At 42.4% G+C, this 19,218-nt stretch overlaps 1 protein-coding gene across 2 annotated transcripts in view; it reads right to left on the bottom strand.

Annotated features, from left to right (window-relative positions):
• xkr7b (XK, Kell blood group complex subunit-related family, member 7b) overlaps positions 1-15,086 on the bottom strand; it is a 110,186-nt gene extending 95,100 nt beyond the window's left edge. For both annotated transcript variants that reach the window (XR_013792952.1, XM_079558030.1), the window contains exon 1: positions 14,413-15,086. Coding sequence is in view for 1 of the 2 variants with exons in the window: in XM_079558030.1 (XP_079414156.1) it covers positions 14,413-14,939 (527 nt within the window). In the remaining variant the exon portion in view is untranslated. The remainder of the gene's footprint in view (positions 1-14,412) is intronic.
• Positions 15,087-19,218: the final 4,132 nt, after the last annotated feature.

The following is a 19,218-nucleotide window of genomic DNA, read 5'->3' as shown; positions in this document are numbered from 1 at the left end:
TGCAAGAGCTCCACCGCCGTGGTCATCGTCTACGGATTTCCCATCAACCAGTGCGCTTCCTGTGACCAAAACAGTGAAGATGGCAAACGCGACACAACGATCTTTCACCAAAGACAAGAGTGGTGCGCACTGCTGCTGCCGGATGCTCTCTCATCAAATGCAATTTCTCCATCTGTGAGATCAATAAAGTATCATCTTATCATCTTATCTTAATGCCTATAGTTTACTTTGGGATGGTTCCAAAAGATGATACAGAACCTTTAAAAATCCCTCTGGAAAAGCCTTCAAAATATTGTCAAGTCCAAGACTGTACAGTTTGAAGTCTGTAGGTGTTACTGATGTGGAGTGGCCCTCATTTATCAAACTTGCGTACAGTGAAATCAGAGCGTATGTGGGGTGTACGAAAAATTACGCCTGTTTTGGCATTTATCAATCTGAGCGCACCGTACACTCGGCGTACGGTGCGCTCAGATCCTACACCAAGTCAGGAGGCGGTGTACATGATACACCAATTTTAACTAAACACTAAACAGCGCTGGGAAACAGTTTTTAGCAGCATGAATTGCATTGCCACACCGCATATCATCCACATTGATGATTTAAACATGAAACAAGGCTACAGCGTTAATGTTTATGGGCAGACTTGATTCAATGTTGCGCTGCATCGACATGCTCCTCCACGCCACGGGACGAGCTCAGAGGCTCAGCCCGGACCAGAGACACTAGAACAGGACTGCGGGGATATTTTCTTTTTTAACAAAAAAGACCGCTGCTGCTGCGCAAACTTTGTGTGGATGGCTGCCCCGCCTCACATGCGGCTGCTGTCGGGACACCGGGACTCACCTGGGTCTTCGCGAGGCCCTGCTCCTGTTCTGGCTGGTTTGAGCGTCAAGTCTGTGGACCGTGTTCCGTGGCGCGAGCAACCCAGGTGTCAAATAAATCCTTCGACAGCACCACAGCTTTCTTCAGTCCGGACGGGTTCGTAAGGTCCGGGAGTGGCGCGCGCAGGGTCTACTGACCGCTTTCTTCGGTCCGGACGGGTTCGTAAGGTCCAGGAGCGGCGCGCGCAGGGTCTGCTGACCGCGCGCTCTCCTCTCCTCAGGGGGAAGCTCGTCCCGTCGTCGGGCTGTCTTCGGTCCGGACGGGTTCGTTAGGTTCCGGTTGGCTGTCAGCTCCGCGCACCTGTTCCCTCCCGGAGGAAAGCTCTGCTCGGCAAAAAGACGCGTAGTTTGCCCCAGCCCCAGCGCTGAGTCCGCGGACCTGACAGCTGCTTTTCGCTGGTTCAGATCATGGTCCAGAGTTTGCTCGGACTGCAGCGTAACATCCACGCTTTCTTCTTTTACTACACATTATATTTTTATGTGGTTTAATTTTATACCCTTTTTTATATAGGCTATTTAGGCCTACAGCGTATTTAACAAACGTTTTTTATTATTAACCTATTTATTTTCAGTAAATGTGATCTAGGATTGGCTATAAGGTTATTGTGGGTTTCTAGTAGATTCTTTAATTTTTCTCATGCGCAAAACATCATATTTGTTGTGTTAAAAACAATTCTTAATCATTTCCTGGTTGGAGAAATGTTCCTTTTTTGCCGTGTTTCGTGCGTGCGTGCCGCAAAACCCGTGGGTGAGGCCTCCTGATTATGAATATTTTTGGGCGTTTCCTTCAAATGACGCTGGGATTTCTCCGTGACATTTACCATCAGATCCTTCTGCGTACGGAGAGATCTGAGCGTAAAGCACAGGTTCATAAATGCCACGCGCACTCTGGCGCATATCGCAAATACACCTACACATACACCGTTTTTGTACGCAATGTTGATAAATGAGGGCCACTGTGAGAAAAATGCCTTTCGAGAAAATGGCTTTTGAAATGACAATTTCCCATATAAACCTATGGAGAAACATTGAGTCAGTGCAATAATTCAACATGTTATTGTGAAGATTAGGTATTTTGTTTATTTCCAAGTGAAAGTTTATACACTGCGTTCCAAATTATTATGCAAATGACATTTTTCTAAGATTTTCTAAATTGTCAACTCAAATGAGAGTCAGCATAATTTTCAAGTCTTTAGTTGGTAGAGGATCATTTAAATGTGGTGGGAAAAAATTCCTAGTGATAACAGTATTTTTTTCAAAAATAAAAACCTCAAAATCCACTGTTCCAAGTTATTATGCAACTCATCGTTTCAATACATTTTAAAGCTTGTAATTAACTGAAAATGGTCATTTGTTGTATGTGTAGCATTAGGAGGTCTTATTTACTGAAACCAAAAGCTATTTCAATGAAAAAAATAGTAACAGGTCAAGTTATATTTTAACATAGGAGCCCTTGTGTGATAGCAGCTTCAAAATTCTTAAATCCCTTAAAATTGTAAGTTTTTGGACAGTTTCTGCTTGGATTTCTTTGCAGGATGTTAGAATAACCTCCCAGAGCTGCCGTTTGGATGAAAACTGCCTCCCACCCTCATAGAAGTTTTTTTTGTTGAGGCTCCAAAGGTTCTCAATAGGGTTGAGGTCAGGGGAGGAGGGGGTCCACATCATGAGTTTCTCTCCTTTTGTGCCCATAGCAGCCAGTGATGCAGAGGGATTCTTTACAGCGGGACATGGTGCGTTGTCAAGCATGAAGAGGATTTTGTTCGGGAAAGCACGGCTCTTCTTTTTGTAGCATAGAAGACAGTTGTCAGTCAGAAACTCCACATATTTTTCAAAGGTCATTTTCACACCTTCAGGGAGCCTAATGGGGCCGACCAGCTCTCTCACCATGATTCTGGCCCAAAACATGACTCCGCCCCCTCCTTACTGACGTCACAGCCTTGTTGGGACATTGTGGTCATTCACCAACCATTCACTACTCCATTGAGTTGACCATCCAGGGCTACACGGCGCTCATCAGTGAACAAGACTGTTTGAAAATGAGTCCTCATGTATTACTGAGCCACTGCAGCCGTTTCTGTTCATCAGCTTCAATTAACAGTTTAGGGGAGGCCCGGATAGAAGGTTTATGCACAACTGCAGCCTCTGGAGGGTCCTACACCTTGATGTTCGGGGGACTCCAGAGGCACCAGCAGCTTCAAATACCTGTATGCTGCTTTGTAGCATCTGTTCTCTTAATCTGATGTGTTTGTCTGGCAGAAACCGTCCATATTGTGCCATTATCTGCACAAAATGGAGTGTGCTCTGAATCATCCACAAATCTCTTATCAGTATGATGATTACACTTAATCTTTCATGAAATATCAAAGGTTTTCATACCTAGACCAAGGCATTCAACTATTTCACGCTTTTCATCAGCAGAAAGTCACTTTTTCTTTCCCATATTGCTTGAAAATGATGATCTGCATAATAAAGTGGAACACCATTTTTCAGTAGTTTTTCCCTTAACCCGACAACTAATAATCCCAGGTCTCTGAGATTAATGTCAGTGATTCATAGAGCCCCAAGACACGATACCATCCATGAGTTTCATTATTATTGTTTTTTAATACAATTTGCATAATAATTTGGAACGCAGTGTATGTTCAGAGAAAAAACGGACCCAAAACCTGGAAATGGAAAAAAAATGTTTTGCCTTGTTGAAATGTGTATTAAAGCAGTACTAAGTAACGCGTTTACCTTAATAAATCCTTTCCGTAATCCCTGTGGGGGTAATACAAGTGTTTATGGGATGATTGGAGGGTCTTTCATCTCCCCCTGGTGTCTCTGGCCAGAAAACCATGTTTGCAACTTGACTGCCACCGGTCCGGAGAAAGCAATACACACTAATGGAATCACGAAGAAGAAGCTAACATGCTAACGGGCAAAGCTAACTGCGGGCTAACGTCATTTTAAACAGTATTTACAGCCAAGTTTGAGTGAAAAAAAAATATTTCCATTGTATAATTGGATGCACAGTATCCCTCTCTCCCTTCGCCTTTCCTGTCAGCGTAGTATTTACTCTCCAAGACAATAAGTAAAAAAATCGTAACTTGCTACTTCAGTTGCGCTTATGGCCTCTAGGGGGAAGAGTTACTTAGTACTGCTTTAAAGGAAAAGACAGATTGCCCTTGGTTCCATTCCCGGGCCGTGTAAACCCGTTAACATTTACAAAAATGTTCTGAAAATGTACAATACTCACAGCTCATGATTATTTAATCACTGTGAACAACGTAAAACGTAATTTCCTAACCTAAAATACAATGGCTATACACAATTTGAAATGTTGCCAAAATTACTTGGCCGTAATTTTGACGCGACCGCAAAACCCTTTAAGACTCCCAATTTCTTCCGCCTTTTCAACTTAACAACTTCTCCCTCCGAAAGCCTTTCAGCTGTTCACATAAAGGGTGCCGACCTTGCTGCCGCTCGCCGCTGGAGTTTGCCTGGAGATTGTGGATGCGATATAAACGCCGCAGAGAAAGAGTGCAGGAGAAACCATCAGCTCGCCGTCATTTCTAAACCGCAATGCATTCTGGTCAACGCATACTGACCTGCTGACTTCACACCGCCTTGAAGGAGTCTGATCCTGCCATTCCCTTAAAGAGAAGCACGACCTTACGACTACTACTATTAGTACTATTTCTACTGTACTGCACAACACAGTGAAAAGTGTGTACTTATATAGGTTGTTGATTTGTGTTAGAAATGTAGTCTGTGATCATGCTACCTAGTTAGCAAGCCAGCTACTTTTCAGAGTCAGTTAGCCTGTTCAATGTGTTTTTCCTATAGCCGTTAGCCTTTAGACATGCATCAAACATAGCAAATCCTGAATGATCCAGATGTTTCCAGCTGTTGTCAACCCATCAAGCACATTTAGGTGAGGTCCAAGCATAGTGAGAAATGGTTTACGAATGTACTTTTTGTGTTCTCTGAGCTAAATGCTCAATTTTATTCCACTTTTGTGGGGTTGGATACATATCAAATGGCCACTAATCCTCGCTTTGAAACGAAACCTGACTTTGCCGTACTTTAATATAGAGCCTGGCTTCTCCTTTAATTTCTATGGGGACAGAATACAGAAAACAAACAGATCCGGGAAGCTGCTGGCCAAAAGATGTACGCATTTTCATAGAAATACAAAGGATAAGCGGTGTTCGATTCTAACGTGTTCAATGTTTTCTTTCCTGTTAGCTGTTAGCATTAGCCACTAGACATCTCAGATTATGAACCATACAGACGTTTCCAGCTGTTGTCAACCCATCGCCCATATTTAGGCAAGGTCAAAGCTAGTTACAAAATTAATAACGAAGGTACAGACCTTTTGAGATTTTACTTGAGACACAAATTAGGGTATAAAAGTGCCCTCTGGGCTAAATGCTAACTCAAACTCAGTTAAGTTTCTGCTTTTTGTGGGGTCAGATCAGTGGACACTAAACATCATCCTGTAATGCATTGCTGATAAAGCACATAAATTCATTCATATAGTTTATATGAATGCTGTGGAAAGGACAAATACCTTTCCATACATTAGCATTGCGCCTGTCTTCCCTATTCACTTGCATGGGTGATGGAATGTTCAACTTAAATTGGGTCCAGGATTCAATGGCTAACAAACTATGCACATTGTAGAACAGGCTCAGATAGTTAAAGGCATTTCTAGAAATAAAATAAACAATCTAAATTAATATTACAGTTTTTACTGTTGGGGTCCCAAGTTGTTCACTTGGGTATGTTTAGGTGTTGTAGCCACAATAGTTTGGAAACCCGAGCCCTTGGGAACTTACAGTAGTCAAAACTGTTTGAATAAGGCATAAACCAAGTGGTAGCCATGCCATGCCAACAATCTACGGCAATATCATCACTTGATGCTGTAGATAATACTTTACCTTTACCTGTTTCATAATGCCAAACGTGAAAGCCTTTTGAAATCGCTCAAAGGCCCAATCTACATCAAGGCTGAGTGCATTGTTGTATCAGTGACAACAGATTATACAACTCCTGTATCCTGTGAATGCCTCGTTTTTTGGTGTTTTTTTTGTTCAATAGAGAAGGCTGTTTCTCTTCAAGTTATGCAATTAATGAAGTTGCCAACCTTGGCTGTTATGTCACGCGAAGTTTCAAAGTATTTGGTTACGTTCGTCAGCTGAGGCCTCTTAACCAATCGCCTGTCGAGGTCTTCATATAAACGTCGTACTTTCCTTATCCCTCTTAAAGGAACAGGCCACCGTTTTTTCCATACTGATATATGTTCTTACCTGAACTTAGACAAGTTGATGCATACCTGTCTGGTCATTGTAGGTGCGCTCAGTCACGCACAATGACCAAAGATGTTGTTAGCATTTGGCTAGTCCCTGTATATTCCTATGGCTCCAAACGGGGTGAAGTTGGAAGCTACTAAGCTCTTCTACGGGCACGCACAAAGACCAGACAGTTACGCTTTAACTTGTCTAAGCTCAGGTAAGAACATATCTCAGTATGGAAGAACCGTGTGCCCTCAATCACGCAAAATAACCAAAGATGTTGTTAGCATTTGGCTAGTCCCTGTATATTCCTATGGCTCCAAACGGGGTGAAGTTGGAAGCTACCAAGCTCTTCCACGGGCACGCACAAAGACCAGACGGGTATGTATCAACTCGTCTAAGCTCAGGTAAGAACATATCACAGTATGGAAAATCGGTGGCCTGTTCCTTTAAGAATCCATGGCAGCGGAACATTCCATCATTGTTTGGATGCGATGGGGGATGTTTGGTGATCACATCATTGCAGTCTGTGTGTTTGGTCCTCCATGTCTTATTGTCGGTTACTAAATGTGATGTTGGTCGAGAGCTGCTAAAATGAAACGAAAAAAAAAAAAAAAAGTCTGTGGGATTTGTCTGGCTATAGTGAACTGTGGTGAATGATACAGTATGTGCAACGTTTACTGTGAACTGACTCTGTGCATAACTTTAAATCAAAACAACGCTGCCCAAGAAGTGACTTCCTGTTTCGATCCAGCACACCAAAATAAAAGCACCATCTCATTCATTAGTTCAGCAGTTCATTGGTTCAACTTTCTTTCTGCCGAACTATTAAGAGACAAAACACTTAAAATGTGTGTATTTAGTTATAATCCAGTACCTGCTGAGCTAATCAATGACGAGAGCTGAGTGCTTTTGTTTTGTCGTGCCGGATCGAAACAGGAAGTCACTTCTTGGGTGGCGTTGTTGTGATTTGAAGTTATGCACAGAGTCAACTGAAGACTGGGGAAAACCTATAGGGTGTGGCCAATCCACCCGCAAGATCCGCCTATAGATACAGACGGCATCTCGTCATAGAAGGGGGCGTGGCTTCGCCGGGGGGGGGGAAATAGAATCTTTTGGGAAACACACTTTTCCACTCTTTTTAGCCTTTTTTATGGTGGAATATGAACTTATTTATCGCATACAAATAAAGTCAAGTGTAAATTTGGTCCATATGGATATTTTCTCACAGCAGATTGTTCAGTAGAAGTGAAAAAACGCCAGTTGTAGCTAGCGCTAGCTAACGGTTAGCATTAGCCCGATGCTAACATGAAGCATTCTGTTAGCATTCTCCGTTATTTATGTATTCATGGGCTGTCGAACCACTTTGCTCCTCTCCATGTCTTTGTATCTTTATTTAGTAGAGAACTATATTCATAATTCAGCGTTTGTTAAAGAAGTTTTTGAATAATTAGAGAAAGTTTACATTTTTTCAAAATTGTTTTCCCCCTTAACTGTTTTCAAATATGACCATATATGGGCGATTCCAGAGATGCCGTCTGTATCTATGCTTCCTGGTTTCGAAGGGGTCGGGGGCGGAGCCATCGATCGACGAACATTCCAATGAGGCAGGAAGTTCAAATGGTTGCGGCGAGAGTGGAAACGGAATTGCTCAAAAGCCTAGGCTTGTTTTATTAACATAATAAACGAGGGAGAAAGCTCTGAAAGATATATTTTTCATAATACACACACAACCCCCTTTAAAGGAAGAAAAGGGGGGGATGTTTGATTAGATCTATGTTTAAAGAGAGAGCCTTTTAAAGACAGTAACAGCATGAATTTTACTTCAAGTGGCATATACTGTATATTGGAAAAGTGCTTTAATTCTCTAATTCCCAGACCACGTTAAGTCTTCTGCACATCCTCCCTGCGTATGCGTGGGTTTGCTCTATCCTTTGTGCTCCCCTTAAGCCTTCTAAAGTGCTTGAATTAAGATCATTTATGCTGATTATCAGTTCAACGCACTTCCCGTGAGTTTAACCACTCTGCCAACATGGGCCCACATTTAAACGTGCTCTGTACATCAGCACTAGTCCTTGGCGCTGTAAACAAACTAATAAACAATGAGATTAAGCAACTTTCTAAACCAACTCTCGTCTCTGTAGCTTTTTGCAATGGACCTGGAGAATGCAGCAATGCAGCGGACAGCGCCAAACTCGATGAAGCATTTTTAATATTACTGCTCTTTGGGAGCGTTACTCGATAAGCTCAGGGCTAGAAAATATATTTAACTTTGTGGAAAATGCGGTTTCGAAGGTTTCTCTTGCCATTTTTGTATCTCACAGGTGCCTACTCGTCCAAACATTACAACGGTTTGACTGGTGGAGTGAATAATCTTTAATTTTCACGTCTGTTATTACAGGGGTGATGTTGGGAAGTGAATTTACAGTATATGTTGTCTTCAAGTTGCTTTCTCCTGTATTCCGGTGCATTTGAGCCGTCCCTGAAGTCATCAACCTCCTTCAGGGATAGATTATTTTTCAAAGGTTTACTGTTTGACTGGCTATATTTCTCTGTAGTGTCACTTAGCTCTAAAAGCTCTCTGTCTGCTTGTCCTCTGACTCGACTCTAAACGCTATTTATGATATTTGTTCATAATGTTTACGATGAGAGGCTACTTGGGAGAGTGAGTTCATATGTTTCTTGGCCTGACCAAGATAAAAGCGTCCACCTGGATTTCTTTAAATGTTAACTGACCTGGTGGCTGCAGCTGGTCAGGTCTAGATTCAGCAACACTATGTGCCCAAAGAATGAGACACCTGAACACCCTGAACGACCAGGTTATTCCATCAATAGCATGGACTTCTTCCCTCATGGCACGGGCATGAGGGTGGTCACACTCTCACATCATCAATACAAGTTCTTAGTGAAAAATTAACACAACACTGGATTTTTGTGACATTGCAGAAGCTCATTCAAACAATGCCACAGCGAGTGCTCCCTGTAATCAAAGTGAAAGGCCCACAGCATGGCCCTCAGACCAATTTTTGGTGCCCCTCAAGCTTCTTGCTGAATTTTCCATATCACCAGATATCTTTCTACACAAATATAGCTTAAAAAACATATTTTTCTCTGAGACACTGAAGCTTCCAAGTATACATAAAGGTGTGAGACACAGCAAAAATCTCTCTCAAAGCCGTACGAGTTTCAAAATGCGGCCCTGGGTGAAAAAAGTTCCCCTGCTATAGGTGGTCCAACCAAGTAATAGAGTGTGTGAGCTTTTGCCTTTTTTTCTAAATCCATTTTTTGTTTTGGTCAAGCAGTGCAGGATTTCTGAGCATGTCTCCAGTAATATGAGTTTGGTCCAATTAAAAACAGGCCAAGTGTTTATTAAGAAATTACTAAGTACTAAGTAATTGTTTACCTTAATAAACCCTTTTCGTGGGATGATTGGGGGGTCTTTCATCTCCCCCTGGTGTCTCTGGCCAGAAAACCACAATTGCAACTTTCCCTGCTCTGACCAGGAGGCCCAATACACACTAATAGAGTCACGAAGAAGAAGCTAACAGGCTAACGGGCAAAGCTAACTGCAGGCTGGCGCCACTTTAAACAGTATTTACAGCCAAGTTTGAGTGAAAATAATTATTTCCATTGTGTAATTTGATGTACAATATCCCTCTCTCCCTTTGTCTTTTCTGTCAGCGTAGCATTTACTCTCACGGACAATTATTAAGTTAAAAAATCGCATCTTGCTATGACACCTGCAATTGCGCTTATGGCCTCTAGGGACAAGAGTTACTTACTAAAAATGTTGTTTAATTTTAGTCAAGATTTAGTCAAAGAATTCTCTTCAGTTTTAGTCTACTAAGATTGCATGTAAATTGAGTCCTCGACACTTAAGAATAATTAAGTCAAGTTTGCATTTATAATGTGTTTTATAATCCTCTTCAATCATGGGCTTCTGCTTCATGGAGCTTCTCTAACGTGAACAAAGCTCAGACCTGTTCCTTGGCTGTGAATCGAAATGATTTGAGATTCTTTCTGTCATTGGAAGTTTGGATGATTTCAGTCTCAAAAATATCTGCACATTACGGTCATAGTTTTAGTCTCATTAACAACTTTTAATTTAGTTTTATTCTAGGGAAGGGAGCCTTATTTGTATAGGGCTTTTCACATGACACAAGTCACCCAAAACGCTTCACTAATTTCATTATTACAGCACAGTCAAATAAAAGTGAATCTAATCTAATTTTAACACTGATGTCAACTTATGACAAGAACAATCATATATTACAAAACTTTAGCAAGTGTTTACATCACTCTTGGTTGTAGTTAGTTTTCTCGAAATCACTATGGGTGCCGGAGGATATATTCTCAAGGGCTGGATTTGGCTCTGGGGCCTGACATTGCCTGGAAGGAACAGGGGTGTAAGACGCCATTACTAAATGTACAGGAATAAGACAGCCAAGAAGACACTGTTACTGTTTGTCAATCACTAACAGTAACACACTAACAGACTAAACAATGCCTTTCATCCAATCACTCTTTCTTTCCCCTCCTTCTCCCTGTTGTTTCCATGACAACGTTTCGCAGCAGCGAAACCCTCAGCCTCCTCGCCCTCTCATTATCCCCCCTTTTTTCCCTGAATCACTTTAGGTTGATCCACTCTCTCGCTCTTGTTACAGAATAGCTTTGTTGAAGACAGCGTTTATGTCTATTGCTTATTGAATAAAAAGCGTGGGATTTTTTGGCTGCCAGTGCGGCCCCCCCGCCGACAACCAAATGTGAGATTTTGGTTATTTAAAGGGGCGGCCATGTTGGCTCCGACTAAAAACACGCAAGGCCTCACAATGGGCCGTCCTTATGTGAACTTCTTCAGCTTTCTTCCATCGGAGTGAAGGGATTTGTCGTCCAAACTGCTTAACCTCTTAACCCCCGCCTGAACCAAGCACACTTTTTCTAAGAGCGATAAAAACGTGACGAAAATGTGACAACAAAAGCAGTGAAAAAAATGTCCAAAAAGTGACGACAATGCGAGGAAAAACATCAGTTTAGATGAGTTTTGTAGGTCTTAGCTTTCAAATGAAGCGTTACACTGGCCAATACACTGATTCAAATATGGCGTCTCAAATCACAACAAGTAGGACGAGCTTTCCCGATCTTTACTTTCCGTTACAGCGGCTGACGAGTAAACAGAGCGCGGTGAGGCTGTAAAGATTTAGCCGCGTCACATTTCATCCACTTAGCGCTGTCTGAATCTGCTGAGGGAGGCCCCAGAGCCACAGCGCAGGGGCCCGGTGGGTAAAGCAGCCAGGTCACCAACTGCTTCTCCCCCCACAGACTTAGGAGGCCCTCATTTAACGCAGTCTTCTCTTGTAGCAGGGAAAATGTTCATATATAGGCACTGGAAGTCCATTTTTGAATCAACTGATGTTGTCTACTATATGCAGATGGAAATTAGCATGTTAGCTATAATCTGTCATATTTACATTACAGATGTTCAATAATATGCACTGTCCCTACCAAATAAATAAATAAATAAAATTACCTCATGTAATTTTCATGCGTCGCACCGCAGGACATTCTGACTGGGAAACTGTAAAACAAGCTCGTAAAAAAAAAGATATCTTGAAATGATCTTGCCGCATCTTTCCCCTAAACGCTGCACACTGTCCTCACAAAGCAATGCACACTTGGGGCACAAGTGCACATTGTTTTCAAAATATGACCCTTGCTGAAAGAGAATAGAAGTAACAAACACTAGACAACTCAGATTTCATATATTTCATCAATCACTTTCTTCAGGATTAAACATCTTATTCTACAGTGCAGTGTAGTAGAATACACTGCACCACTCTAACAGTGCCTTTGAAGTGCACATGAAACATTAGACACATTTTTTGCAAAAACAATTAGGCTATATTTGTGATGTTGCTAAATAAATTACCCAGCTTTTTTTTTAGCCTTTTTTTTTTTTTTTTTTTTTACAATTTTGTAATTTTTGTTCCACTTCAGGAAGTAACATAGAGACAAACAATTTTGAAACTGTTACCGTGCCGACCATATTATGATAATGAGGACTGTGTGAGTAAAACTGCAATAGAGACAGCATTGCGTCATAGAAGGGGGCGTGGCTTCGCCGAGGGGCTAATAGTATCTTTTGGGGAATACAATTTTCCACTCTTTTTATCCATTTTCTGGTGTAATATGAACTTTTTTATCACACATAAAAAAGTGAAGTGTAGCTCGGGTCCATATGGATATTTTCACACAGCAGAATATTCAGTAGAAGTGAAAAAACAGCAGTCGTAGCTAGAGCTAGCTAGCCGTTAGCACGATGCTAACATGAAGCATTGTGTTAGCATTCTCCCTTAATTATGGGCTGTTGAACCACTTTGCTCCTCTCCATGTCTTTGTATCTTTATTTAGTAGAAAACTATATCCATATTTCATTATTATTTTTTGAATCATTAGAGAAAGTTTAGATTTTTCTCTAAATTGTTAACGGTTGTCAAACATGATCATATGTGGGCGATTCCAGAGATGCCGTCTGTATCTATACAGGCGGAATGTTTGGAATTGCCCATATATGGTCACGTTTGAAGCAGCCAGAGGGAAACCAAAGAAGAGAAAAAAAATGTACTTGCTCCCATTTCTCCACCATTATTTTAACAAATGCTAAATTATGAATATTTTTTTGCACTATCACACACCAAAGAGCCATAGACGTGGCGTGGAGCGAAAGTGTTCAAGCTTCAACAACACATAAATACTTTAAAAACGGACAACGCTAACCAGGAAACTAGTGAACCTAACATTAGCTTCATGCTACGTTAGCTAACAGGTACCGTTTTTCGCTTCTACTGAAAAATTTGCTGTGAAAAAAAAAATTCATATTGACCTGACTTTGGCTTCACTTTACTGGTGTGTGATAAATATGTTTATAGTCCGCCAGAAAACAGCAAAATATTGTGAACAATTTTGACTCTCATGAGAGGTTTTCTACCCCATCGGCTAGGCCACGCCCCCTTGTATGTATCCATGGAGCTTTACCTCTATCTATGTCACTTCCTTTCTCTAGCTTAAAAATTCAAAGAAAAATAACTTTTCTTCATTAAATTTACTGCTTCACTGAAATAAAATGATAATAATTATATAAAACAGATTTCATGCATCAAAATAAGCCATGTTTTCAAAAGCACTAAAGCCTGTCATATGCACTTTAACTTGATACCAGCACGCAATCTGTGGCATTGTTTCAATAAGCTTCTGCAATGTCAAAAGATCCGGCGTTGTGTTCATTTTCACCAAGATCTTGTATTGATGCTGGGAGAGTGTGACCACTGTGTGAAGCCTTATCCAGCACATTCCAAAGATTCTGGACTCTTAGGAGGCCAATCCATGTGTGAAAAGGATGTCTCATATTGGGATTGTGCAGATTTGTGTTCTCGCCATCAAGAACAGATCTGTTTGCTTTTCAAAACAGCCAATTTAAGATTGCCATTGTAAGGTAGCCTAACATTTTTCATAATACCACTTGTAAATAAAACAAATCGACGGTTAGAAAGCTGTGGCTGCCTGGTGCTGAAAATATGCAAGCTTTGTTCCAAATCGAGGGAAGAACGAGTGGAAAGCCTGTGGTGACTCCCATTGAAAAGGGATGTTTAGTTATGGCTAACATTTTTTGCTGTGGGAGTTAAAATGAGTTAAGATGCCATCGGTTTGTTAGCACCAAAGTATTGTAAGAAATGGAAGACCGGCATCCAGGCACAAGATTCTGAGGCCATATTGTGAGCGGAGGTTGTAGTATAGGGTTATAGATCAGTTTGAGGGATGACAGGGGAAAGCAGCGGTTATTGCAGGTAACAGGACGGTTCTGCAACACTAGTGTGTAATATAGTAAGTTAGACACTCACATGGGCTGGGGAATAAGATAATGTACATAAGGGGACGTGCTCTACCCTCAGTCTGTGGATCCTGTCACTGCAGACACAGGACAGTCCACAGGAACATACAATAGTCACTGTACCACACAGTGCACACGCCACGCCACATTCATCAAAAGATGTGCACGTCACACATGAAGGCGTGCACGCGCAGAAACAATGACCTCACCGCCACGTGCGCACATCTGTCACTCACTGCCGCGTGCACACACCTCCAGTCATTAACGCCACCCGCACAGGTGCGCTGCCCACGTTAATTTACAGCACACGCACGCGCGGCCACACGCGCACAGGAGCGGCACACACCCCCTCGGTACCCGGTCCTACCTCCAGACCTGGCCCAGCTGCAGGACGTGCAGCGCGCTCTGAAAGATCCACATGCACACGGTGCAGCAGCGCCGCGGAGCAGGCGGAGCGGAGCCCGGCTGGACCGCTGCCGCCTGTTCGCTGTCCTTGGTGCTGAGCGCGTTCTCTCCTGTCGCCTCTGTCGCCACCGCGCTGCTGCCGCTCGCCCCATCCCCGCAGCTCAGCTCCGAGTAGTCGTACACAAACCAGCGGAAACTCAGCACCTGCACCACCGCAGACGGAACCACCACGAACACCAGCGTCAAGCCGAACCACCAGTAGTCTCCGCGCACGTAGTAGTCCGCGGCCAGCCACAGGTCTGTGGCGCCGTCGGAGAAGAAGACGAGCAGCGCGCACAGCACCCAGCAGCAGTCCAGCGCCGTGTACGGCGTGGAGCCCGGCGTGGCCGTGCAGCGGGCTCGGGCTGCGGGGATCCCCGCTTCAGACGTGCTCCTGGGCGTGTTGTCATCCTCCACAGACACCGCTGCTCCGTCCGACTTAGCGGCCATGTTGGTTAGGATAGAGACGATGAGAGGAGGGGAGGAGAGAGAGGAGAGAGAGCGGGGTGCGCACGAGAGAGATTACATCATAACTAGCCTCATCATCAGCCAATTAACGGGGAGACATCAGCACGAGCCGTTAACACCGGGACAGGCCGGCCCGTTATCACCATCTGCGTCCTGTCAGTGCGAGGAGCTGCATCCCTTTAGAGGCTGTGTCCTATTGTTCTGCCATTGTCCCCGGGAACAGGAGGGACACGGAGGAGCGTTTACAGGAGATTTACTGCAGGGGCCTCATTAAAGGGCCCTTCAGAGGAAATGTGGGACATACTAAACATAACCTAGGGTCAGAGGGCAGAAGAGTCACAGAGTCACCTCAGACAATAGGCTTATACACAGATAATACAGTGACACACAACAAAGGGGCGCTTCATTCCTAATCAAATATGAATGCTTTAGGTAGACACACACAAGACTGCGGACAATGACCAAGTCAGGAATAACATTAACTCGCTTTGGGAAAAAAGGTCTTCTTGCATTTGACACACTGGGGCAGTCAGGAGCAGTGGGCAACAGCAGCGCCGCAAACAGGGATTCATTTTTACATCTTCAGCTTTGGTCCAGAGACGGCAGCCGTGGGATTTTGCAATGTGCGTGTTGTAGGTTGGCAATCAAGGGACCGCAGACAAAAAAAATGTAATGATAATTGAATTTGTTTAGCCTAATATCACCAAATATAATCAGAATAATCATATAATCATAAAACATCTGAGTGCATGATGTGCATTGTGCGAATAGAACCTACACAAGTCTCCATAAGAATCAGACTATGGTTTTATTGCCATTGTTAGTGAACAGATTTTCTTTGGTACGCACCAAGGCGACCGTTACCGGCGGCCATTGTTGCAGAAATTAGAAATTACAATAAAGCAAAGCACATACACACACATGTTATACACAGTGTTGAAAGTAGGAGGTCCTTCACAAATACCTTGATGAAGTCAGTGTTTTGCAAAATATGAGCCAGAGAACTCAGTCCTGATCTGGTTTAGCTCCGTGGCTTGGCCTTGAAGGGAAAGTGTTGACGGTGTTGGAGAAATAAGCAGTGCAGCTGCTTCAAAACCTCTTCTCTCAGGAGGAAGAGATTTATTCTGGTAATAGTTCAGAAATGTATAATGAATTATCTTTTACTTGGTCTCACTAGTTCACTAGTTTAGATTTCACATGAGGCCGATGCTTTAGATTTGATGTAATTGTAATTGTAATGTCCCCTTCATTGCATATTTGTAATATATTCCTCCACTGAACCCATTTTGCCTCGATTTGGAGGATATCGGGGCAGGTACTGCACCAAAGAGAATCACTAACACACACTTCTCCCCCATTTGGACATGTGTTAAACTCCATCACTAGCAACTGTACTCAAATATGTACGAGTGAAAGGAGAAAGAAAAGGGGACGCTAGAAGACAATCAAAGATAGTGTATCAGATTTTTAAAGAATGAGACAACAACAACAAAAAACAACAGCTTGTGCGTCTTCGGTAAAACTGCTCTTGTTGCGAAGCGTCTGGCGGAATGTTTTCCTCGGCTCCGTAAAAGCAAATTTCCCACTGAACCGTCAAACACGATAAAGTTTGCACACCCACTCACTTAAAACATTTAACCGCTCCGAACAAGAGGAGACCGCTTGAAAAATCAAATTAGAGGCGCTAATTCTCTCCCCGATGGATTTTTTCTTTTTTTTTTTTTTTGCGTCTGGAAGCTGAGAGCCCATTTTGTCTGTGGCCCATCCCCGAGATCTGCAAAAGATTTATGTGGAGTTTTTTGTGATAAATGTTCCGCATTAGCTTTAAACACCCACAGGAGTTAATTAGAGATCCAGCATGGTAATGGATCGCACCGGAACACAGTCAGGATATGCGCGAGGGTGAGCTTTGGTGTTGTTAGAGAAAGTACATAGTTGCTGTCTGCTGAACTGAAAACGTGGTAGCTTTATGATAAGGCACACTTCAGCTTTACAGTCTATCTATGCCTTATTATTGTGTGTGTTACCGGGATGATACAAGAGTGGAAGGCATTGATTCGCAACCGTAGCCCTTTTCTCTAGTTCAGCTTTACCCGTATCTTAAAGATTCTTGAGATTTTCCAGCCTACAGGCCAGGGTAACCTTCATTTGAAAACGAAGGACTTCAAAACTCATCTAAAGTGACAAAAACGTAACAAGTCCGCAAGAAAAATGTGACAAAAATGTGACAAAAACGTGACAAAAAACGAGAAAAAACTCAGCTTTCAAATATAGGCTGTAAGGTTGGGTAAAAATGAACTGGAGAAAATATCGTTTTGCAATTTAGTATAACCTATCAGAAACCAAGTATCGCAATAGATACCGATGGCATCTCTGGAATCGCCCATATATGGTCATGTTTGAAAACAGTTAAGGGGGAATTTTTATTTTTTTTAAATCTAAACTTTCTCTAATTTTTCAAAAACTACTTTAACAAATGCTGAATTATGAATATAGTTTTCTACTAAATAAAGATACGAAGACATGGAGTGGCGCAAAGTGGTTCAACAGCCCATGAATACATTAAAAAAAACTGAGAAAGTCAACATGATGCTACATGTTAGCATCGGGCTAATGCTAGCGGTTAGCTAGTGCTAGCTACAACTGCCGTTTTATCTGCTGTGAGAAAATATCCATATGGGCCAGATTTACACTTGACTGTCTTTGTATGTGATAAATAAGTTCATATTCCACCAGAAAATGGCTAAAAAGAGTGGAAAATTGTGTTTCCCAAAAGATTCTATTTTCCGCCTTGGCGAGGCCACGCCCCCTTCTATGACGAGATGTCGTCTGTATCTATACTTTGATGCTCAACACAGTTATAGAAAAAAATAATGCACATTTTTGTCACTTAAAGGGACTATACAGAGTTTAAAAATGTTAAAATTATGTATTTTCCTCCCCCTACATGTTCCAGTCATGTCCTAATGTGTAGAATGAGCCCAGACCTGTTCACCACAACTGCTTCTGAAATCCTGCACTGTCACTCAAAAAGTTGTTGCTTCGAGTCCGAAGTGCCGTCATGCACAAGCTTAATATAGAAGTTGCAGTTACGAGTAAGACCTGAGGTGGCAGGAGTGAGTATAAAATGACCAACTTGTATCTAGTCCCTTTAACTCTTTGCCTGCCAACCCTTTCCTCAGAAGCCAGTCTGGGTTTATGCTCATTTTCAACAATCTTTGCCGTCCCACAGAAAATGCCACATGCTCTGTACCAACACAGATATTTAAACAGTTCATAAGGTTTGAAGTATCTGACACATCCCCAAAACGAATTGTAGCTTTCACTTCGTATACATTTAAAGGAACAGGCCACCGTTTTTCCATACTGAGATATGTTCTTACCTGAGCTTAGACGAGTTGATACGTACCTGTCTAGCTTCCAACTTCACCCCTGTTTTGGAGCTATAGGAATATCCTGGGAGAGTCCAAATGATAACAACATCTTTGGTCGTTTTGCGTGACTGAGGGCACGCACAAAGACCAGACAGGTACGCATCAGTTCGTCTAAGCTCAGGTAAGAACATATTTCAGTATGGAAAAACGTTGGCCTGCTCCTTTAACAACTGTAAAACATCTGAAAGTTTATTTGTTTTGTAAAAAATGTTCTTGTGCGTTTTACTTCTGTTATCAGGCAAATTTCTCTGCCCAAATTTGAATACTTTTTTCTGGTGTGTTATTTTTCTGACCAAAACACCTATGAAGCTTTTGAGACTCGATGCGAAACGTCCTCAACTTTACCAAAATACAGTTCAGTCAATGATTTCGCTTCTCTACGAAAGGTTTTTTGCTGGTGTGATGCATTTTGTTCCTTTTTCCCCAAGTGTAATGGGACACACATCGCTGACAGTCGGAGCGTGTCTGTTTAGGCAGCCCCTTACAGAAACATACCGGTGTTTCATTATCGTCTGGGACACACATCTCGTCGTGGTCAATCTGATCTGACACCGATTCTGTCTCATCGTGTTTTCGTTTGGGGTCTACTCTGGTCACAGGTCTTGCGAAGTGCTGTTAGGGTAAATAAAAAAGTGCAGAAGAAAAGATCAGTGCCAAACTAAAGTTCAGTGTCTGAGGATTAGAAAAATGTAAAACAAGATTTTGTTTTGATGAGGGATTCATAAGATATTGCATTTTGAAAATTCTGGTTATTTTTCACCCAAATAATGCGATTTTGAGGTCTTCGCAAAAGTACAGTAATGCAAATTCTGGAATCAAAGGCCACC

The sequence above is a fragment of the Gobius niger genome (assembly GCF_951799975.1).
Source record: "Gobius niger genome assembly, chromosome: 6".
In the NCBI taxonomy this organism is placed as follows: domain Eukaryota; kingdom Metazoa; phylum Chordata; class Actinopteri; order Gobiiformes; family Gobiidae; genus Gobius; species Gobius niger.
Note: the sequence above shows the minus strand (reverse complement) of the source record. Positions and strands in the feature narration are given on the sequence as shown.